Source organism: Mustelus asterias, chromosome 14, assembly GCF_964213995.1.
Source record: "Mustelus asterias chromosome 14, sMusAst1.hap1.1, whole genome shotgun sequence".
NCBI classification, from domain to species: Eukaryota; Metazoa; Chordata; class Chondrichthyes; order Carcharhiniformes; family Triakidae; genus Mustelus; species Mustelus asterias.
The window spans coordinates 46,041,914-46,066,444 of NC_135814.1; the positions used below are offsets into that span (position 1 = coordinate 46,041,914).

The following is a 24,531-nucleotide window of genomic DNA, read 5'->3' on the forward strand; positions in this document are numbered from 1 at the left end:
ACCCCTTCTGTGAGGTTTGGTGAGGTTTTTGTGAAGTGCTTTGGAATATTTTTCTATGTTAAAGGCCCTGTATAAATGGAAATTGTTGGAGCAGCAGCGCATCATGCCATAAAACACAAACTGATTTGAATTCTGATTTGGAGAGGTTGAACGGATGCCAAGTGACTTCTTTCATGTTGGAGGAAGGTTAAGGGTGGGAGCTGGAAAGGAAAGAAACTGGAGAAAAGTTAATCCTTTCTTGTGAGTTAATTGTATAACTGCCAAAGGGGCATTGACTCAGATGTAAAAGGATTTGACTCTGGTAGGTTGGAAAAGTATCGGCCAATATGGAGATGTTGGACATTGGAGTAAAACAGATCTGATTTAGAATTCTGTCCCAAAGTGGTGCAGACAAATACTTAGGGTAAAATTCATCCTCATGATTCTGAGGGTGGGGGTCTCTGCACTCGGGCAGCCTGCGCTCGGGCAGTTAATTGACGGAAGTGGGACCCCCCCCCCCCCCCCCCCCCCCCCCCCCCCACCACCACCACCACCACCACCACATCCCATGGAGAGGAAGGGCTGCCAGCCAAACCAGAACAACGGCCACTGCTGGAACCGCAGCAAGTCCCAAAGGGAAGCATCCTGCGGGGTCAGGATGAAGAATGCGCTGAGAAAGGGGAAACATCAGGGAAACTAATACCTGCTTGGGGAAGCCTCCCATTGGCCTAGGAATCCCCTTCAGTCCTAGCCAGTCTTGGTGCCAGCCTTCCCCGCTGCAGATAAAATCACAGAGGCCGGTTAGTGGCCAGTAATTGGCTACTTAAAAATCTTAATTGGCCATGGGCAAGCAAGCCTCCCGATGCTCCACACCAGTGGTAAAATTGGGATAGAGGCGGGTGGGTAGATACCAGGAACAGCACCCAATTTTACACCCTGTCCCCCACCTGCCACCCCAGCCCTTGGGAAGGCTGTACAATGCAGCCGTAGAGCTATAGAATATCATTGCATAGAATGGGGGACTTTCAGCCCATTGAATGTGCAATGGCTCACTCTAAAAGTAATGCAATTAGTCTGACTCCCCTGGTCCCCACAGCACTGCAATTTTCACCCCTCCAATGTTATTCAGCCCCCTTTTTGAAAATGACTATTCAGGGCCCGATTTTACCATTGCGTCGCGCCGTTTGTGGGCGCGAAAACGTGGTAAAGTCGGGTGTGAGGCCATTAACGCGATCCGCGCCCACGTCTGCGCAGATGCCCATTTTACCGAGGCCCGGGAATGGCCGCGATCCAATTCGCACCCGAAACGGGCGCAACAGCGATTTAAATGCATTTGCATGTATTTAAATTGAATTCATGAACTGCCCGCCCAACTTTATCAGCATTTCCCCTTTTACCATCACATTCGCCAATCCGGAATCGCGCCGAAATGGACATGCTAAATAAAAGTCTGTTTCGGGCACTCCAGCTGCTGAAGAGGTGAGTTCAGAGCTTCCAACGGTTCTCTGACTCAGATCGGTGGTGGGGGAGGAGGACAAGGTCATTCTCTGGTGAGAGTGGGGGGAAGAAGGAGGGATGCCTGATCGTTGTCATTGGCGGGGAGGGGAGGGGGTGAGCTTTTTCAAATTTTTTTCGAACTGCGCATACGCAGTTAAGAGCTCCGATGGCTTCAGACGCGCTAAGCCCCGCCCACAGCACAATTCAGACCCGCAATTTTTTTTCAGGCTAAGTGCATATGGGGGCGCCTGAAAGCAGATTCCCAAGTCGGACCTGAATTGTGCCCAGATTCAGCACTCAGAATGAAAATGGTAAAATCAGGCTCTCCGTATCCACCACTGTATCAAGCAGTCCAAATCCTGACTACTTGTTCTATTTTACAATATTTTACAGGGCGGCACGGTAGCACAGTAGTTAGCACTGCTGCTGCACAGCTCCAGGCACCTGGGTTCGATTCCCGGCTTGGGTCACTGTCTGTGTGGAGTTTGCACATTCTCCTCGTGTTTGCGTGGATTTCCTCCGGGTGCTCCGGTTTCCTCCCATAGTCCAAAGATAGAATCATAGAAACCCTACAGTGCAGAAGGAGGCCATTCGGCCCATCGAGTCTGCACCGACCACAATCCCACCTCACATATTTACCCGCTAATCCCTCTAACCTATGCATCCCAGGACACTAAGGGCAATTTTTAACCTGGCCAATCTTTGGACAAAGATGTGCGGGTTAGGTTGATTGGCCATGCTAAAATTGCCCCTTAGTGTTCTGAGATGCGTAGGTTAGAGGGATTAGCGGGTAAATGTGTCGGATATGGGAGTAGGGCCTGGGTGGGATTGTGGTCGGAGCAGACTCGATGGGCCGAATGGCCTGTTTCTGCACTGTAGAGTTTCTATGATTCTATGATTTACCTTTTTTTTAAAAAAAGTATTTCTAATATCACCGCTGTTTTTTTGATCAATCTCTTTAAATCTGTTCCCCATTTATCATTGCCCCATTAGCCATTGGAAATGGTTTCTCTTTATTTATACCACCCAAACCCTTCTTGAGTTTAACACCGCAATCAAATCTCTTCTCTGCTGTAAGGGGAGCAAACTCAGTTTCTGTAATATCTGTAATCCCTCACCTCTGACACCGTTTATAATAAATCATTCATGTATCTTCTCAAAAGCCATCAATTCCTTTGCAAAGTGTGGTTATCAATAGAGCACAATAATACGGCAGGGGTTGAACTTGTGTTTTACGTTTGTTTAGTATACCTTCTGGCTTTTGAATTCTGTACCTCTGTTTATAAAGCCCAGGATTCCAGATGCTTTGTTAACTTGTCCTGACACCTTCAAAGATTTGCGCGCAAACACACCCCAATGCCAGGATTTTACCGTCATGCCTGCCCTGGAATCGGGGCGGGTGAGGCTCGCGGAATGGAATTCCCCGTTGGCCTCGGGTGGGATTTTACGAGCCTCGCCCGAGCGAGCCCAAGTCTCTGTTATTACACGCCCTTCAAAATGGTGCCATTTAATTTGTATCATCTCTCCTCTGCTTCCTATTAAAATGTTTCACCTTCCACCTGCTGCTTTGAGTTTCATCTGCCATATGTCTGCCCATTCCACTAGACTACCCATAATCCTCTTGAAGTCCATTACCATCTTCCTTATATTTAACTAGACTTCCAGCTTTTATGGCCCACCACCATCTGCTGAAGGGCAATTAGGGATGGGCAACAAATGCTGACCTTGTCAGTGACGCCCACATCCCAGGAAGGAATGAAAAGAAAAATGTAATCTGCAAGTTTCAAAATTGTTCCCTAGTCTCCCAAATCCACATGATTAATGTGCTTCGAAAACAGCAGTAGTCCCAGTACTGAATCCTGGGCAACAGCATTCCAGTGTGAAGTATACCCAGTCACCGCAACTCTTCTTTTAACATCCCTCATCCAACTTTATATTCAAGCTGCCACTGCCCATTTCATCTCACGGCCTTCAATTTTGCTAACAGATTGTATATGTAATACTCTGTCAAATGTCTTTGAAAGTCCACCTTGACAACATCTCCAGCTCTTATCCGCACTCTAACTCATAGGAGCATAGGAACAGGACTAGGCCATTCAGCCCATCAACCGCCTTTGCCATTTAATATGATCATGGCTGATCAAACACTTCAATGCCTTTTACACTCACTGTCCCTATAATCAATTACGTTATTGTTAATCAGAAATCTATTAATCTTTGATATATATATATATCACTACTGCTGTAGTTCTCGAATGGAAATCTTGTGGGGTCAGTGGGTAGCGCCCCTGCCTGTTAAACAAAAGCTGTGGGTAGGAGTTCCACCCTAGGATTTGATGGGCAAGGAAGGTGCATTTATAACATGGTCAGACAGGTTGAATATTAAGCTGCAAATCCTTCCAGCATGGAGCGGGTAAGATTCCTGGTCAACCATGGGATAGAAATAAAAGTTTAAGCCTCCTATTCTACCATCGCAATCCATTGCTGCTGCCTGCAATATGTATGTAAAAATGCACGTTGCCACAGCAACTCCAGCTTCCTCAGTGAACTGTAACACACACCATAGTTCTTGTGCCTCTCAGTAATTTATTTGCAAATTTGCTTCCCTACCTCCTCCTCTTTATTTGATTGTCTATAAAATACACTGAGCAGTGCAATAGCTTGTTTATTCTTTATTAACTCCAATCAAACAGATTAAGTCATTAACTCTCATGGACGTTTTCTCCAGCATCAATATTTTCCTTAACCCAAACTGTTACCCCTTTCACTTTTTTCACTCTCTTCTGTGCCTGAACATCTTGTGCCTTTGACTATTAAGCATGTAATCCTGCCCTTGTAAGACCTATCCCAGTTATTGCCACTACATCATGTTCCAACCTGGCTATTCGCAGCACAACTCGCCAAACCATATTAACCACTCTTGCATTAACGTGCATGCATTCCAATACCAAACATCTTTTTTGTATTTTCTATGATCCAACCTAATTCTGTATTGTTTCAGTCTCCCGCACTAGTCTACTTGCCTAGAATTACATTGGCCCCAACTCTGTTCAGGTGCAACCTCTGCATCTCGAACTGGCCCCTCCTGCCACAGAACTGGTCCCAGTGTCCCAGGAATTTGAGATCATCTTTGCTCCAAGTCTCGAGCCACATGTATTAATATCCTTTTTCCCTCCTGCTTCTACTCTTGCTTGTGGGAGTAATTTTGTGCAAGTAATTTGGAGATTACTACATTTGAGATCTTGCATATTATTTCCTATCTGGTTATAGCTTATTCCCTAGCTCCTTAAACTTTGACTTTAGGAATTCAACCCTCTTCTCTCCCAATGTTGTTAGATCTGGCCTGGAAGTTGTTCTGCTATTTATACACGATTAAAGAATGATAGTTCCAAAAGTAACTATTGGCGCATGTGGCATTTATTTAACATGTAACACCTACCTAAAATACCACTTGGACTTATTGTGGAATATTGCTCAATGCTTATGTTTCTTTTCCTCCTATAGGTTTCATTGCCTCTGACATGACGTCCAGAAATTCTAGCACACAGCTGTGGCTGATTACGCATTATCATGAAGCAGGATCCCTCTATGACTACCTGCAGCACACAACTCTGGATGCTGTTGGTTCCTTGCGAATATCACTGTCCATTGCCAGTGGTCTAACGCACTTGCACACAGAAATCATTGGGACACAGGGGAAGGTTGCAATTGCGCATCGAGACCTTAAAAGCAAAAACATCCTTGTTAAGGAGAATGGGCAGTGCTGCATCGCGGATTTAGGTAAGCACTGTTGACACCGAAGGTATGGACTGGAGTTCTCCGACCTCACCTGTGACTGGGATTTGCCAGCCCCGCGGCAGTGAATGGAGTTTTGGCTGAGTGCCAAATTCTCCATTCTTGCTGGCAGCGGTGGCAGGGCAAACGAGATTGGAGAATCCGGCCCATGTTTTCAGTGAGAATTATGGCCATGGTGCTGCTTCCGGCTGATCAGTTATATATGTGCTATATTCATTTTTAAGATTAATGTGCTTGGAAAGTTTCTTTTTAAACCAAAATATATCACTTTAGAATAAGAAGCAACAGGTTTGCAGCTTCACCAATGAAAAAATTAGATTTATATCGTGTCTTTCACAACCTCTGGACATCACCAAGCACTTGAGAGTAAAGGATGTACTTCTGAAGTTGAGGAAATATTCTTCGTTAGATTGCTGATTAATTTTAGTTTTGTTCTACAAAAAAATTTTGGGCAATATTATATGTTCTGATTTCTTTATTGTGCTAGCAAATCAAAAATAACTTTGTACTATTGGCTCTTTCAGACCTGGTAATGTATAATGAGATAGGATTAATTAATGATTAGACCTTAAATCTACAAGGTAATTGAGGGATATGGGGGTTGGGCAGGCAGGAAAGAGGAGTTAAGCTCACAGTCAGATCAACCATGATCTTATTGAATGGTAGAGCAGGATCAAGGGGCAAATGCTCCACTTCTGAACCTATTTCTTATGTTCTATTGCACATTTATTTTTAAAGCATCTAGTCATGGAAGGGTGAAAGGCTGTATTTCATGGACGAGACTGGTGGGATATTACCCCCATGATTCAAAACTCTGGTTATTGATGTTGGGATATATTTTAACTCCTTGCAGATTATTATTGAGAAGTGTCCACACTGGGCTTGGAGCAGGTCACTTGTCTCTCCTGCAGCATGAGTAATTACATGAAATATTTATCTTGTTTTTCTGCTGCCAGTGTTTGTTGAATGGAATTTTTTTAATACCCTTTTTCAAATTAATGGTCAGACTATCAACCATTACTTTTACTTTATTCCTGGCACGAACAGGTAAAGACCCTAGAAAGAAGACCAGGGGGGTGGTTGTCCCAGCCTGCTGCGCCTGGAGACATCAGCGGAGGCTGTTTAGCTGGCTCCCCACTGGGCGTCATGGCCTCTGCGTGTCTCCGGCTCCAGGTTTTTTGAGTTGTCAGCTCTGGGCCAGAAATCAGCGCAGAGCTGATTTAAATATTCAAATTAAAATTTCAATCCCATTAGCGGGCTTGGGACTTAAGTCCCTGCGCCCGCTAGTGTCTCTCCACCCCCCCACCCCCCGCCCGGAATGGTTCCCTCCAGCGAGGTTTATAACAGCTCTCTAATGGGGAACTAGCGGCCGACCCCGCTGGAGTGAATGGAGGCCCCCCCCAAGAGATCAGGGGTAAGAGGGTGTGTCCCCTGCGCATTGCCAGCTGGCAGTGTGAGGCTACTGCGCATGTGCTGATCTCTGCTTTGACAGATTGGCACATGCACAGTGGCCCGCTCAGCGCTATGCTGCCGGCCTCTCCAGTGGGAATAGGCCCCGCCCACAGATTTTCAAGGTGAATCTCGCGAGAGTACTCTGCAGTGCTCAGAGTGTGGGAGGTTATCATGGAGTCCCTTTGGTTCGCTCTCAGGGCAGGTCTCCCCCTTCCTGATCCCTCAATCAGGCATTAAGTGCCTTTGAATAAGGGACAACCCACTGCTTTGTCCTTCCACCTGAAGCTTGCCAACAACCCCAGTGGGGTTTACTTTTCAGGATTCTTACTATGTTGGTATCTGCAAACAAAGAGGCAAATTTGAGAAGCAGATAGTAAGCTCAAAGACCAGTCCTCAACTTGTGTACACTGACTTGTGTTTTAATGCTGCAGTGCTTGGTAACATTTGGCTAATACAGAGAACCAGTGTGTGGTACATTTGAAAGCAAAGACATTTTCCAAGAAGACTTTCAGACTGATGGTACACTGTGAAATTTTGTTGTAACTTTCTGCCTTTGCATTTGTTTTTAGGGCTTGCTGTGATGCACTCCCAGTGCACTAATCACTTGGACGTTGGCAATAATCCCAGGGTAGGGACCAAGCGATATATGGCACCTGAAGTATTGGATGAAACAATCCAAGTGAATCTGTTTGACTCCTATAGGAGAGTTGACATCTGGGCCTTTGGTCTAGTCTTGTGGGAAGTAGCAAGGAGAACAGTTAGCAATGGTGAGTGCTTGGAAGGCATTTTGGATTCATCTAATAGTCTTTGTAAAGAGTATTAGAAATCATAGAAACCCTACAGTACAGAAAGAGGCCATTCGGCCCATCGAGTCTGCACCGACCACAATCCCACCTAGGCCCTACCCCCATATCCCTCCATATTTACCCACTAATCCCTCCAACCTACGCATCTCAGGACACTAAGGGCAATTTTTAGCATGACCAATCAACCTAACCCTCACATCTTTGGACTGTGGGAGGAAACCGGAGTACCTGGAGAAAACCCACGCAGACACGAGGAGAATGTGCAAACTCCACACAGACAGTGACCCAAGCCGGGAATCGAACCCAGGTCCCTGGAGCTGTGAAGCAGCAGTGCTAACCACTGTGCTACCGTGCCGCCCTATTATCATTGTTTTGCAAACACATTTTCCAGATGGCCATTATAATCTTAAGTATACAAAGAGTACAGCTTGGTTTAGTACTTACTGCTTAGTTTTTATGACTATATATATATATATATATAGTTTTTTGCCTTTGATTTCATTAAAGAGTTTAACATGCATTTGTACAAAATTCATTTTTAATGTAGATTTCAATTAAGTATAATTATAATTTGAATTTCCCTTGTGTTCTTTCTGTTGGCTCAAGTGAACGATGACATATTTCATTACTTTGTTTCTGAGCTACCTTATGTTGTTGGACAAAATGTGAAATGATGAATTGATAATATCTCAAAGCATATTGCACAAAGTTGTCATGAAAAGTAGTTATCTCCAGAAAATGTCCATTCACAGTATTTGGTGTCAGACATTGTAAAACACAACTGAGAGCAATACGGTGACTTGCCTTGTTGATTGTCTGCACAGTTCTTTTTCTATTAGTTCATGGGATGTGGGTGTCACTGGCTTGGCCAACATTTATTGCCCATCCCTAATCGCCCTTGAACTGAGAGGCCATTTCAGAGAGCAGTTAAAAGTCAACCACGTTGCTGCGGATTTGGAGTCACATGTAGGCCAGTCCGGGTAAGGATGGCTGTCCTAAAGGACATTAATGAACCAGATGATTCCAGATTTTTATTGAATTCAAATTCTACCTGCTGTGGTGAGACTTGAACCTGGGGCCTCCAGAGCATTACCCTGAGCCTCTGGATTCCTAGTCCAGTGGCAATACCACAATGCCACCACCTCCCCCAAGTAGTGCTCAATCGCTGGCCGCAATGCCGGCTCTCCACCCCCACGGCCCGATCGCTGGCCTCCCCCAGCCCACCCTGATCACTGGCCCTGGCCTCCCTCCACCGATCCCTATGCAGAGTGGCAGCATGGCACCCATCGATTGCCCCCTAGGCCCCCTGGCACTGCCCTATGCCTGGTGGGCAGTGCCAAGGTGCCCTTAAGCATTGGCACTTTGCCACCTGACAGTGCTGGGGGCCAGGCTGGCACTGCCAGGGTGGCAATGCCCAGGGGCCACTGCCTGGCCGTCTGGGGGGCCCCGATTGCTCCTCCTTCACACCAGCAGGATCGGGCCGCTAGTTCCCCGAAAGCAGGGAGCTATAGTAATCCCCACTGGAGTGAACCAATCTGTCGAGGAGTGGGGGACAATGCTAGCGGGCCTGGAGACTTCAGTCCCGGTCCCACTAATCTCATTTAAATTCAATTAAAATGACCGTGTTTATAGTCTTAGCGTCTCCCCGCCGATTTCCGGTGCAGAGCAGACACCGCCGGAAATCCGGTGCTGGGAGACGCTACCGGGGCGCGAACGCGTCCACAAACCCCTCGAGTCAGCCAGTGCAACACTCTCCTGGCCCACTGCGCTAAAACATTCGTGCAGAGGGACGGGAGAATTGCAGCCCATGAGTGTGATTTGGTGATTACTTGATGTAAAACAAAACCTTTTGTACAATATATTTTCCCAAGTGATTTAAAAAAAATAACATGTTATTTGCACTTCTGCATTTAATTACAATTGTGATAATTTGTGTTTCGATCTACTGCAGAAGCCAGACTTCTGTTTCTGTGCTTTTCAATTTGCAGAGGCTGCATATGTGGACAATATAGATTCAAAATACGTGTAATATTCTCACACAATGATAATCCTTCAAATAGCTATTAAATGTTATTAATATTTAGGGGAAATTAAATTATTACTGCTGTTGAGACTCCTTATTTAGCTGAAATGATACACCGCCCAAACTCTCTCCAGGGAGTGGGCAGGGCGACGTAAAATCGGCTGGGATGTGTATCTTCCTTGTTGCCTCCCATGTCGCTATTTTACCATGCTGCTTGCCCTTGGGTTAATTGAGGATCTTAAGTGTCCCTTAAGGTTCTCTTCCCATTGCTGCTGGTATGTTGCCAAGAGGGTGAGAGTCATATTACGTGATTAGGTTGCCTGGCATACCTTGCTGCTTGACTCTGGACTGGGGGATTCCATCCTGTTAAAATACCTTATGCCCCTTGTCGGCCCCCTGCACCTCGTGGCAAAGGCTGCACCTTAATCTCTTAATATCTAGTCACGAGGGCATGCCTGACTGGCCCAGATGGGCCCACTCCACACCTTCATTCCAGGCCTCCAATCCTGGTCTGAGGCCTATCTTAGTCACAGCAATGGCTATAGCTCCTGGTGGTATTGTCGGGACTGAAGAGCTTTCAGTCCTCTGGCTGTCAGCTCTTCAAGGAAGGATGACCTGCCTTGGGGAAAAAGCCATGACCTCAGATGACTATTTGCCTGATGACAAAATCTCGTTCTGGCTTTCAGCGCTGGTGGAGGCGGTCTTGCTCTGGTTTTCCAACCATTGGGTGGGGCCACCATCTCCGTGCTAAATCCCAGCTAATAAGTAGGCCGAGGCAAGTAGCATAATTGAAGCTTCAAGTTGCATTTTAACTTTGAATTTTTAAATTACATTCTGCTCCTCGTGGTATGTGCTCTGCTCTTCACTCAACCACAAAATTTATGTGGCACAGAAGGAGGCCATTTGGCCCATTGTGTCTGCACCAGCTCTCTGAATGAGCAGTTCACCTGATGCTATTCCCCTACCTTCCCCCGGAGCACCGCACATTCTTTTTTTTTAGATAATCCAATTCTCTTTGAATGTCTCATTTGAACCTGTAGCACATTTCAGCTCTTAGCCGCTCACTGTGTGAAAGTTTCTCCGATGCTTCTTTTGCCAATTATCTTAAATCTGTGTCGTCTTGTTCACTGCAGCGGGACAGGAGAATCTCACTGGTGTGAATGGCCGGAGAATCCTTAACATAAACATAAGAACATAAGAACATAAGAAATAGGAGCAGGAGTAGGCCATCTAGCCCCTCGAGCCTGCCCCACCATTCAATAAGATCATGGCTGATCTGACGTGGATCAGTACCACTTACCCGCCTGATCCCCATAACCCTTAATTCCCTTACCGATCAGGAATCCATCCATCCGCGCTTTAAACATATTCAGCGAGGTAGCCTCCACCACCTCAGTGGGCAGAGAATTCCAGAGATTCACCACCCTCTGGGAGAAGAAGTTCCTCCTCAACTCTGTCTTAAACCGACCCCCCTTTATTTTGAGGCTGTGTCCTCTAGTTTTAACTTCCTTACTAAGTGGAAAGAATCTCTCCGCCTCCACCCTATCCAGCCCCCGCATTATCTTATAAGTCTCCATAAGATCCCCCCTCATCCTTCTAAACTCCAACGAGTACAAACCCAATCTCCTCAGCCTCTCCTCATAATCCAAACCCCTCATCTCCGGTATCAACCTGGTGAACCTTCTCTGCACTCCCTCCAATGCCAATATATCCTTCCTCATATAAGGGGACCAATACTGCACACAGTATTCCAGCTGCGGCCTCACCAATGCCCTGTACAGGTGCATCAAGACATCCCTGCTTTTATATTCTATCCCCCTCGCGATATAGGCCAACATCCCATTTGCCTTCTTGATCACCTGTTGTACCTGCAGACTGGGCTTTTGCGTCTCATGCACAAGGACCCCCAGGTCCCTTTGCACGGTAGCATGTTTTAATTTGTTTCCATTGAGATAGTAATCCCATTTGTTATTATTTCCCCCAAAGTGTATAACCTCGCATTTCTCAACGTTATACTCCATTTGCCATATCCTCGCCCACTCACTCAGCCTGTCCAAATCTCTCTGCAGATCTTCTCCGTCCTCCACACGATTCACTTTTCCACTTATCTTTGTGTCGTCTGCAAACTTCGTTACCCTACACTCCGTCCCCTCCTCCAGATCATCTATATAAATGGTAAACAGTTGCGGCCCGAGTACCGATCCCTGCGGCACGCCACTAGTTACCTTCCTCCAACCGGAAAAACACCCATTTATTCCGACTCTTTGCTTCCTGTCGGATAGCCAGTCCCCAATCCACTTTAACACACTACCCCCAACTCCGTGTGCCCTAATCTTCTTCAGCAGCCTTTTATGGGGCACCTTATCAAACGCCTTTTGGAAATCCAAAAACACCGCATCCACCGGTTCTCCTCCATCAACCGCCCTAGTCACATCTTCATAAAAATCCAACATGTTCGTCAAGCACGACTTTCCCCTCATGAATCCATGCTGCGTCTGATTGATCGAACCATTTCTATCCAGATGCCCTGCTATCTCCTCTTTAATAATGGATTCCAGCATTTTCCCTACTACAGACGTTAAGCTGACCGGCCTATAGTTACCCGCCTTTTGTCTCCTTCCTTTTTTAAACAGCGGCGTAACATTAGCCGTTTTCCAATCAACCGGCACTACCCCAGAATGCAACGAGTTTTGATAAATAATCACTAACGCATCCACTATTACCTCTGACATTTCTTTCAATACCCTGGGATGCATTCCATCCGGACCCGGGGACTTGTCCACCTTCAGTCCCATTAGTCTACCCAGCACTGCCTCTCTGGTAACATTAATCGTATTAAGTATTTCTCCTGCTGCCAACCCTCTATCGTTAATATTTGGCAAACTATTTGTGTTCTCCACCGTGAAGACCGACACAAAAAACTTATTTAAAGACTCAGCCATATCCTCATTTCCCACTATTAACTCCCCCCTCTCGTCCTCCAAGGGTCCAACATTCACTCTAGCCACTCTATTCCTTTTTATATATTTATAAAAACTTTTACTATCATTTTTTATATTAATTGCTAGCCTAGCTTCATAGTCTATCCTTCCTTTCTTTATCGCTTTCTTAGTCTCTCTTTGTTGTTTCTTAAATTTTTCCCAATCACTTGTTTCTCCACTATTTTTGGCCACTCTGTACGCAGCTGTTTTTATTTTAATACTCTCCTTTATTTCCTTCGTTATCCACGGCTGGTTCTCCCTTTTCTTACAATCCTTGTTTTTTGCTGGAATATATTTTTGCTGAGAACTGAAAAGGATCTCCTTAAAAATCCTCCACTGTTCCTCAGCTATCCTACCTGCCAGCCTGCTCTCCCAGTCTACCTTAGCCAATTCATCCCTCATCCTATCATATTTCCCTCTGTTCAAACAGAGGACACTGGTTTGAGACCAAACTTTCTCCTCTTCCATCTGAATCAGAAATTCGACCATATTGTGGTCACTAGACCCAAGAGGGTCCTTCACAATAAGATCCTTAATTCTACCTACCTCGTTACACAATACCAGATCCAAAATAGCTCGTTCCCTCGTCGGTTCCGTAACATGCTGTTCAAGGAAACTATCCCGACAGCATTCTAAGAACTCTTCCTCCATTCCACCCTTACCGACTTGAGTCTGCCAGTCAATGTGCATGTTGAAGTCCCCCATGATTATTGCCGTTCCGTTTTTACACGCATCCCTTATCTGCTTGTTTATAGCCCTCCCTACCTCAACATTATTATTTGGGGGCCTATATACCACACCTACTAGTGTCTTTCTCCCTCTACTATTCCTCATCTCTCCCCATAACGATTCCACGTTTTGTTCCTCAGAGCCTATGTCATCCCTCAGTACTACCCTGATATTATCTCTTATTAATAGCGCGACCCCACCACCTTTTCCTTCCTGTCTATTCTTCCTAAACGCCTGATACCCCTGGATATTCATCTCCCAGTCCTGGTCACCTTTCAGCCACGTTTCTGTAATGGCCACTAGATCGTACCCACTTGTGCTGATTTGCACCATCAACTCATTCACCTTGTTCCGAATGCTTCGTGCATTCAGGCAAAGTGTCCTTATTCCAGCTTTTATCTGGATCCGCTTTGATGAGTCACGAACACCCTCTCCCTCTACTCCCTTATCTAAATTACCGCCTTCATTCACTTGCACCCTCTCCTCTACCATTAATTTTGTAATTCCCCTTACCCCTGCATCCTCCCCCCCATCAATTAGTTCCTTGATCCTAGTCAACTCTTCTAGCTCCCCTCCCCCCAACCTATCTAGTTTAAATTCTCCCCAGTAGCCTTAGCCAACCTATCGGCCAGGATATTGGTCCCCGTGTGATTCAAGTTCCACCCGTTTTTTGTATACAGATCACCCCTGCCCCTAAAGAGGTCCCAATGGTCCAGGAACCTGAATCCCTGCCCCCTGCACCAGTCCCTCAGCCACACATTCATCCTCCACCTCACTCCATTCCTGCCCTCACCTTCCCGTGGCACAGGCAGTAATCCTGAGATTACTACCTTTGCTTTCCTCTTTCTCAGCTGTCTCCCTAATTCCCTGTACTCCCTTTTCATGACCCCTTCTCCCTTCCTACCCACATCAGCGGTACCAATATGTACCGCTACCTCAGGCTCCTCTCCCTCCCACCTCAGGATTTCCGGGACGCGACTAGCGACATCCTGAATCCCGGCCCCAGGGAGGCAGACCACCATGCGAGAATCCCGCCTACCTCCGCAGAAACGCCTGTCTGTCCCCTTCACCATCGAGTCCCCGATTAATACCGCCTTCCTCCTCTTTTCCTTAGCCCTCGGAGTTACAGGGCTGGACTCCACTGCGGAGACACGGCCACTGCTGCTTCCCCCAGGCGGGCTGTCCCCCCCAGCAGTACTCAAGCAGGAGTACTTGTTGTGCAGGGGCAAATCCACTGGGGTGCTCTCAACCACCCTAGCCTTACCCTTCCTGGCCGTCACCCACTTGGCCTCCTCCCGTGGCCCTGGTGTGACCACCTGATGATAGCTCTTGTCTATCACCTCCTCATTCTCCCTCATCAGCCCAAGATCCTCGAGCTGTAGTTCCAGCTCCCTAACACGGTCTCTCAGGAACCGCAGCTCGACACACCCCTCACAGATGTGGATGTCCGGGAGGCCAGATGCCTCCAGGACCTCCCACATCCTACACTGGGAACAACACACTGGTTTCACACTCATACTGGACACTTTATGTCAAGTAAGACAGTGAAAAGTTAATAAGAGTGTAAGGAAACAAAAACTCACCCCTGCTCATCCTAGCCCTGTGAGCCAAAGCCCTGACAGCTCACTCAACTTCCCACTCACTCTGCTGCCCGCTACAATGCTGCCCGCTGTATACTTTGGTGCACTTTTAAACCCTCCAAAAACTTCCCCTGGCCTCTCCTGGCCTGACTTCCGGTTTTGAAAAAAACCTCTGATTTTAAACCCAAAATTAACTGAAAAAATAAATAATTAATTACAGTCAGAAAACCCACTCTCTTACCCTCAGCCTGCTCCTGGGAACAATGAAGCTGAACCTCCAAGGTAAGCCCTTTTTAAACCCTCCAAAAACTTCCCCTGGCCTCTCCTGGCCTGACTTCCGGTTTTGAAAAAAAAAACCCTCCGATTTTAAACCCAAAATTAACTGAAAAAATAAATAATTAATTACAGTCAGAAAACCTTAACATAACTTACTTATTCTTGTACTCTGTGCTTCTATTAATTAATAAGGATACTGTATGCTTTATCAATTGTGTTCTCAATCTGTTCTGCCATTTTCAATGATTTATGCATATGTACCCAGATCTCTCTGCTCCTTTAGAATTGGACCCTTTATATTGTGTTTCTGTGTTCTTCCTATGACAATGAATCACTTCCATGAGTGCGCTTGCATATATATTTCAGGAATCCAATTTGAATGTTGTGCTGAAGGGTGTGGAGTTTGATATATCCAGTTTTTAAAAAACCTGATTAGGTTTTTAAAAAACAAAATCAGTAGCTTATCTATCACCCAACGCTGTCAAATTTGATTTGACTGTTTCCATAATAAATGAATGCAGTGTGCATCATTTCCAGTCTTTGAATTCTAATGAGCAAGAGTGGAGAAACGACAGCGATTCATTAAAGCAAACGGGGTGAACAGGAGATCTGAAGAATTTTGATAAATAGGAGAAAGCTATTTGTACTCTGCTGCGATTCAGTAACTAAATGGTGTAAATTTAAAATCAATAGAATAGCAGAGAGAATTCATATTTATGGAGAGAGTTGTTACGGCATGAAATGCCTTTATAGAAACTGCAGTGGGAGAAGAATTCACAATCAGCTTTAAAAGACCCAAAGCAAGTGTACGGGATAACCGCTCCGGCATCGTTTGAAATGGAAAGGCTTTACAAAAAGCTCAGCTAGGTACGTTGCAGTGATTGACCTCCATCTGTCCTGATACTGTGCTGTGACGCATACTAAGGATGAAGATAATAGTCTAGATTTCTCTGAAGCCAGGCAGCTAATGGTATCTGCCATTTGTTAGACTACCCTCGCAAGTCACCCTTCGATTTAGGCGCAAGGTGTGTACATGCTCTTTCTACATAAATTATGCCTGTTTCAGCTAAACAAAAATAAGTGATCGTCATTCATTCCTCAGGACAATGCCTAGACCACTTAGAGTCGAGATGAAAAGCCTAAAAAAAAAGTATTTTTTCACATTACTCAAGTTCTGTACTACCAAACAATTGCTAATGGTAGGGTGTCGTACTAAGTTCAAACCTTTTGCTCAAAATGAGCCTTCAATTACAGGTGGTGTAATTAAGGCAGATGCAATTGGGTTCAAGCAATTGAACCCACACTTTCTTGGGCAACGTTTTGTTATTTAGTTCATCACGACCAGTTCATTGCAGCCTTCCTGTTCCCAGGCAGCCTTAACTGTTCATTGTCTCACTAGCGTAAATTCAAACTGAACTATTCAAAAAGATGGCTATGGTACAATCCTGAAACGTTACTTCAAATCGATGTAGAACTCTTAAAGATAATTAGTTTTTTTAAAACACTACATTTTAAAAAATCTGTGTTTTCCTGTGTTTTATTAAAATAATAAACTAGTTTTAAATTAGAGCTGAAGGTTCAATGGTTTCCAAGTATTCACAGAAATAGCATGTCAGATATTAATCTTTAGCACTAATGGCATAGTTGATTGTTGATTATGGATTGTATTTCCTCTTTCCAAATGTCATGAATGTGTTATTTCTATCACTGCACTTAGTCTGTGATGCATTTGGTGATTTGATTTCTGAGAAATTTCGCTTTGGTTTATCATTCCATTTAATGCTGAGACTTTACATTTCCCAGAAGTTTTATAGATTTCTTTTACCAACTTATTTATTTTCAAAACACATTAGCTAGAAAATAACACACCTGACTAATATAGATTTTACATTTGGATGTTTGTTACCCGAACACAAAGGACTCGTTGAAATACTCTTGTCATGTATGTATTTCAAAAATTGCTTTTAATCTAGTTTGCCAGGAAGAAGGACCTATACCCGTACTAAATAGAACCATAGAAAACTATGGTGCTGAAAGAGGCCAGTGATGGCAATGTGTCTGCACTGGCCAAAGAAGAAGAAAATAAACGAGCCACTCATTTTAATCCCATTTTCCAGATCCTGGTTTGTAGCCTTTCAGGTTACAGCATTTCAGATGCAGTTTCTGATACCTTTTTAAATGAGTTGAGGATTTTCACCTCAACCACCAACTTAGATAGTGAATTCCAGATGCCCACCACCCTCCGAGTGAAAACACTTTTCCTCATGTCCCCTCTAATCCTTCTACCAATTACCTTTAACCTCTGTCCCCTGGTAATTGACCCCTTGGCTGGGGAAACAAGTTATTCCTGTCCACCCTATCTAGGCTCCTCATAATTTTGTACACCACAATTAGGTTACTTCCTTACCCTCCTCTGTTCTAAGGAAAACAACCAACCCAAGGCTATACGATCTTTTCTCATAGATACAATTTTCAAGCCCTGGCAGCATTCTTGTAAATCTCTGCACTCACTCCAGAGTGTCCTTTCTGTGATGTGGTGACTAGAACTGTGCACAAAAATTCCAGCCGTGGTTTAACCAGCGTTTTTTTACAGTTCCAGCATTCTATCCCTGCTTGTGTATTCAATACCTTACCCAATAAAGGAAGCTTTCTTGACCAACTTGTCCACCTGTCCTGCCACCTTCTATGACCTGTGGACATTCACTCCAAGGTCTCTCATTTCCTCAATCCCTCTCAATATCTTCCTGTTTACTGAGTTTTCCCTTCCCAAATGCATTCCCCCTCACTTCTCCGGATTGAATTCTAGCACAGTGGTTAGCACTGCTGCCTCACGGCTCCAAGGACCCGGGTTTGATTCTCGGCTTGGGTCACTATTTATGCGGAGTCTGCACGTTCTTCCTGTGTCTGCATGGGTTTCCTCCGAGTGCTTCTGTTTCCTCCCACAGTCTGGTTAGGGGAATTGGCCGTGCTAAATTCTCTCTCCGTGTACCCGACTGGGGGATTTTCACAGCAACTTTATTGAAGTGTTAATATAAGCCTACTTGTGATACAAATAATCTTAAAAAACTAATTGCCACTTCCCTAACTCAACCAAACCATTGATATAATTCTGGAGTTGACAACTATCCTCTTCACTATCGACTACACAGCCAATTTTTGTGTCATCTGCAAATTTCCCAATTGTGCCTCACATTTAAATGTAAATCATTAATATACAGCAGGGGCCCCAACACTGAGCCTTGTGGAACTCCACTAGAAACTGTTTTCCATTCACAAAAACATCCATCAACCATTACCCTTTGTTTCCTGTTACTGAACCAATTTTGGATCCTGCCACCTTCCCCCGTATCCCATGAGATCTCACTTTTCTGATCAGTTTGCTATGTGGGATCTTGTCAAATGCCTTACTGAAAATCATTTAGATAGTATCTACTGCATTACCCTCACCCTTGTTACTTCCTCAAAATGTTCCATTAAGTTAGTTAGACACAATCTTCCCCTCACAAATCCATGCTGACTGCCCCTGATCGATTTGTGCCCTTCCTAAGTGACGGTTTATCCCATCTCTGAATTGTTTCCAATAATTTGTCCATCACCAAAGTCAGACTGACCAGCCTCTAATTCTCTGGCTTATCCCTTGCACCCTTTTTAAATAATGGTACAACATTTGCAGACCTCCAATCGCATGCTACCTCACTCTGTATCTAGTGAGGATTGGAAAATGATCCTCGGGGGTAATCACTATTTCCCTGGCTTCCTTCAACAGCCTGGAATGCAATCCATCTGGCCCTGGTGATTCATCCACCTTAAAGGATATCAGTTCCTCCAGTACGTCATCTAATATTTCACACTCCTTTTAGAATGTCTGAATCATCCCTCACTTAGTGAAGACAGAGACAAAGTGCTCATTGAGCCCTCTGCTTACATCTTCTGAATCAATCAATGAGTTACCATGTGCATCTTTTGAAAGGACCGACCCTTTCTTTAGTTATTCTCTTGCTCTTAATATAATAGTAAAACATCTGAGGATTTTCTTTGATTTTACCTTCCAATATTTTTTTGTATCCTCTCCTTTGCTTTCCTAATTCTCACTTTTACTTTACCTGTGTACTTCGTATACTTTAGGCTTTCCACAATATTAAGTATTTTTTGCGTATCATAAGCTTTCTTTTTCTGCTTTATCTTGGCCTGGATGCTTCTGGATACAGTAAGAAGTTTAACAACACCAGGTTAAAGTCCAACAGGTTTATTTGGTAGCAAAAGCCAGGGGCAAGAAGGGGCTTGGGGCTCCGAAAGCTTGTGTGGCTTTTGCTACCAAATAAACCTGTTGGACTTTAACCTGGTGTTGTTAAACTTCTTACTGTGTTTACCCCAATCCAACGCCGGCAATTTCATATCATGCTTCTGGATAACCAGGGGGTTCTAGATTTGTCAGTGCCACCCTTTACCTTTGTGAGGACATGTCTACACTGCTTGTAGAATTTCACCTTTAGCATGCCTCCCATTGAGTTGACACAGTTTGCCCTTTTAATAGCTGTATCCAGTCCACTCTTGCCAGCTTATCTTTGTTTTTAAAAAAAATTGTCTTCTCCCAATTTTACTCCAGTTCTATCTTTGTCCTTTTCCAGAATGATGCTGACTCTTATGGTCACTCTGTCCAAAATAGTGCCCACTGCTGCTTCATCCATTTGCCCTGCTTCATTCCCTAAAACTAAATCTAGAATTGCGCTCCCTCTCATTTGAGCTTGTTACGTGCTGGCTTAAAAAGCTCTCTTGAATGCAAGTCAAGAATTTTTCCCCCCACTGTGCTGATCAGACTGTTTGTCTCTCAATTGATATGAGGATATTTAAATCCCCAATGATTACCATCCTACTGCTTTTACATGCAGAATTCTGTCCACATATTTGCTCTCTTAACTCCCTCAACCCAAAAGGCCTCATTTGATGCTTTGTTTAGTATATCATCCCTCTTCATCACAATTGATTCTTTAACCAATAAACTGATGGCTATTCCTATTTGATGATCTTGCTTGCATGACGGGTTTTCCATTTTCAGGTTTTAGAAGTAAATCCAAAAAAAATTGTCAGTATAGAATTTGCATAAAAACTGCAGTAAATCCTGCTTTTTTTTTCAGTGGGAATTTCAAAATGAATCCCCCACACTCTGTGCACTGCAGAATGGCCGCAGCGTGAATCATGCTGAAATTCAGTGGGAGGGGCCTAATCCCACTGAAGAGGCCAGAAGCATAGTGCTGAGCGGGCCACTGCACATGCGCTGATCTGTCAGTGCCGAGATTGGCGGATGCTCAGTGGCCCCACAGTGCTAGCTTCCCGATCGCTGGCCAACCCCATGACCCCCACATCACTGGCCCTCCAACTCTGCCACGGCCCGATCGCTGTTTCCCCCCCACCCCGAACATGTCCAGGCCAGCCTTGAGCCTCAACACCCAACCCCCCCGGCCAACCAGCAAAAGCAGCGCAGCGAGCTGGGAGTATCACCCCTGTGATGTCAACTCCGAGCTGGTTTTTGGTCTCAGAGAATGGGAATGAAAATCAGGTGGGTGCTAAGATGGATGATGTGCTTCCCCAGATAATCTAGACTTTTATTTATAAATATCATGCTTGTAACATTTATCAACTGCTGTTTTTTTTCTTGTTTCAGTAATCTTTGTAATGTTTCAATAAATATTTATATTCATCAAGGTAAGACATGTTCGCACAGGGACAATTAATTTCATGCTCTTAATGTCAGCATCAAGCATTCTCTGATCAAGTAGTCAGCTACAGAATAAATTCCCTCTATTCCATTTATATCTTAGCCCCAACATCAGAAGAGCACCCTGCACAGGTCTGTCCAGGGTGATGTTTATGCTTCATACCAATCATCCAAACTATCTTTCTAAATATTGTCAATTAGACGTATTATTATGAAAAGAAAGTGATAAGAACCCCATTGATCCTGCCATGAGAGGATAGTATGCCATTCTCCCCTGCTGTATAACTTATTTTTATTATGAAAGCAAAGCACTGCAGATGCTGGCATCTGAAACAAAAACAGAAAATGCTGGAAAATCTCAGCAGGCCTAACAGCATCTGTGGAGTGGGAATCTTTCCAGACTCTCAATGTTGGCTCTATTCGCTCTCCACAGATGTTGTCAGACTTGCTGAGATTTTCCAGCACTTTCTGTTTTTATTTTTAAGATGGATTTTCCCTATCCTGCTTCATTACCAATTACTGAATGGTTTGCTCCCAGTTCGAAAGGCACATACATACACTGGATGTTTTGTTACACATAATAAGAACCCATCAGTAACTTAGTGACTACTCTTTGTGAATCTGATGGAGAATGTTAGGTTATTTAACTTCACAGGCCTTGCGGCTGAACTTGATCCTATTGCTGAACAGTTTGCACATTCCAGCTGGAATCTAGTACAGTACAAATGATAAATTTGTTTTTTTGAGTCAGTGGATAGCCTTCTGTTTTGTTTTAACCTAACATGTACTTTTGATTTTACTTTTTTTTTTAAATGGTCTACTCCCACTCAACAGGCTGTAGAATGAATATTTGCTCAAGTTTTCTAAAAACCAATCTTTTTGAGGGTTTTGCTTAGGTCTTTCAAAAGTGATTGCAAGACCTGTGTAATAACTCCACGGAGGTGAAAGTCCCGTCACCAAGTTACTTTATTTACACCATACTTCTATACACGCCAGCTCTCCAGTTGCTCCCTGCTGAATGCAGGCTGGGAGTCTGACACACCTGCTTGAAATAGGGAGCATGAAACTCCCTGATTTACCATCAATTAAGACTCATCAGGTACCTCTTTTTGTGTACCAACCAAATAAACAAAATCAAATTAACTGAGGGACAACTCAAAATGGGCAGCCCCCAAAAGAAGGGGGGAACAGCTCGAACCAAAAAACAAAGCAGAAAGGAAACTTGAAACATCAAATTAAAATGTGATTATCAGGGTCAATAATACACCCCAGCCCCTGCGGTGCCCAGCGGGCACGGGAAGACTCATCAGGTAGTTCATACTCTAGCAAGCCAACCTCATTAGCCTGGCTGAAGTCATCACAACCTGCATTTTCACTCCTGGGTCAGGAGCACAGAGTCGGATTCAATCCCCAGCTCTGCAAACCCAGCCCGGGAGAAAGTGCCCCACAACGTTGGATTCCCGGTCCGGTGGAGGAGAGGGGTTACTGGTGGAAATGGGACTTGTGGCAGGTGACTCTGGAAACAGAGCCTTCTGGGCGTGGAGACAGGCTGGGCATAAGGCCGGCCTAGCTGCACTGGCATTTAGTCATAGATTTTAAAAAGTCAATGAAGCTAAAAACAGCCCTTACCTCTACCTTCCTCTTACTCCCACAAATAATCCCCATGCCAACTAATGCCACCTCATGTCCTCTACCCAACCCCATGGCTCTCATACTCCATGTAAACCTATGGGCCTCTACCACCATGGCCCTTTATGGTCCCTACGCCAACTTCGTGCCAGATCGTGCCGTACCTTGCCTATCCCCCTTTGACCTTACAGTCTCTATGCCAACTTACCCTGTATCCACCATAGGACCTAGGAACCCATACTTAGATTAAATAAAACAAAGTTCTAAAATATCTATTGCAGATCTTATTTTTTAAAAACTCCCATTGATTAAAAATACATTCATTAAATTTACATTCCTTCAACTATAATCCTCTGTGAAACCAAACCTTTCATTTAATTGCTTAATCACAGATTTGTAACAACCCAGAAGGAGGCCATTTGCCCCTTTGTGTCTGCACCGGCTCTCCAAACGAGATCATGTCTTGGTGCCATTTTCCTGCCTTTTCCCATTAGCACTGCACATGGTCTCTATTCAAGTAATCATCCTAATGCCCTCCTGAGTGTCTCAATTGAACCTGTTTCCACCACACTTACAGGCATTGCATTCCAGAATCACACCAGTCATTGTGAATTTTTTTTTCTCACATCACATTTGCTTCTTTTGCAAATCACTTTAAATCCATGCCCTCTCATTCTTGATCCTTTTGTGAGCTGGAACAGTTTCTCACTATCTACTCAGTCCAGCCCCACTCATGATTTTGAACATCACTATCAAATCTCCTCTTAGCCTTCTTCTCTCCCAGGAGAAAATCCCAACCTCTCCAATCTGTCCTCATAACAACTGAAATTTCTCATCCCTGGAACCATTCTTGTAAACCTCATTCGTATTCTCTCCAATGCGTTCACATCCTTCCTCTACCATGACGCCCAGAACTGTGCACAATATTCCAGTGGATGTCCAACTAGTGTTGTATAAGTTCAGCATAACCTCCTTGCTGTTGTACTTTATGCCCCTATTAATGAAGCCCAAACAATATGCTTTAATCCTTGCATTGTCCAACTTCAAAGAGTCTATAACCATTTGGAGCTGTCAATCAAACTGAAATGGCAGCCAGTGTGTGTAGATTAGCTCAATAATGGAAGGTTGTAAAATCAGTCATGCGCCATTAATGTGGTTTGATAGCCTCAGTCTTATGTCAACAGACAGTGAAATGGCAAGCATTTAAAAAAAAACTCCACACAGTTTTTTCAGAGATTTAAAGGACAGGAGTTTTAAATGCCTTTTCAGCTTGATGTTGGCTTTGACCCTTGTTTCAACGAGTTTATGCACCTTCATCTCCACTTTTAACAATCCCAAAGAGCACCTTACCTTTCCCAAATGGCACTTCACTGCCACCAAAGGTATCCTGGGACCCTATCCCTAATTCTCCAAAAGCTTGCCCCACCTCTCCAAAGGACTCCACAAAGTATAGAGCTGCTGCAACAAGATCTAATCTACACACATTGGGTGGAATTTTCCCATCCCACCCACCACGGGAATCATAGTGGGTGGGACATGGATCGTGCAAAGGTCCGTTTACCTCGAGTGGGATTTTCTAACCATGGGGGTGAGCACGGCTGGAAAATCTCACCCTTTGTGTTTCCCACTCTTGGCTAATGAAAATCAGATGTGACTGGAGGCAGCTTCTGCTTTATATTGGCCTCTGTAAAATGTCCATGCACAAATCTTAACCTGGTCCCATTCCCATTCCTGTGAAAACTGTAGATGCCTTGCTCGGGGGCAGGATTTTGGCTTCCTCTACCATTTCACAACAGCGTTAATGTGAAAAACCCAAGCCATAATGTTCATTTGGCCAGCACAGTAGTTAGCACTGCTGCCTCAGTGCCAGGGACCCAGGTTCGATTCCCGTTTGGGTCACTGGCTGTGCGAAGTCTGCACGTTCTCCCTGTGTCTGGTTTCCTCCCGCAGTCTGAAAGACATGCTGGTTAGGTGCATTGGCCATGCTAAATTCTCCCTCAGTGTACCCGAACAGGTGCTGGAGTGTGGTGACTAAGGGATTTTCACAGTAACTTCACTGCACTGTTAA

At 44.6% G+C, this 24,531-nt stretch overlaps 1 protein-coding gene across 6 annotated transcripts in view; it reads left to right on the forward strand.

Annotated features, from left to right (window-relative positions):
- LOC144503644 (activin receptor type-1-like) overlaps window positions 1-24,531 on the forward strand; it is a 93,214-nt gene that overhangs the window by 64,188 nt on the left and 4,495 nt on the right. For all 6 annotated transcript variants that reach the window (XM_078228323.1, XM_078228325.1, XM_078228324.1 and 3 more), the window contains 2 exons: window positions 4,981-5,256; window positions 7,293-7,490. In XM_078228323.1, coding sequence (XP_078084449.1) covers window positions 4,981-5,256; window positions 7,293-7,490 — 474 coding nt within the window. The remainder of the gene's footprint in view (window positions 1-4,980; window positions 5,257-7,292; window positions 7,491-24,531) is intronic.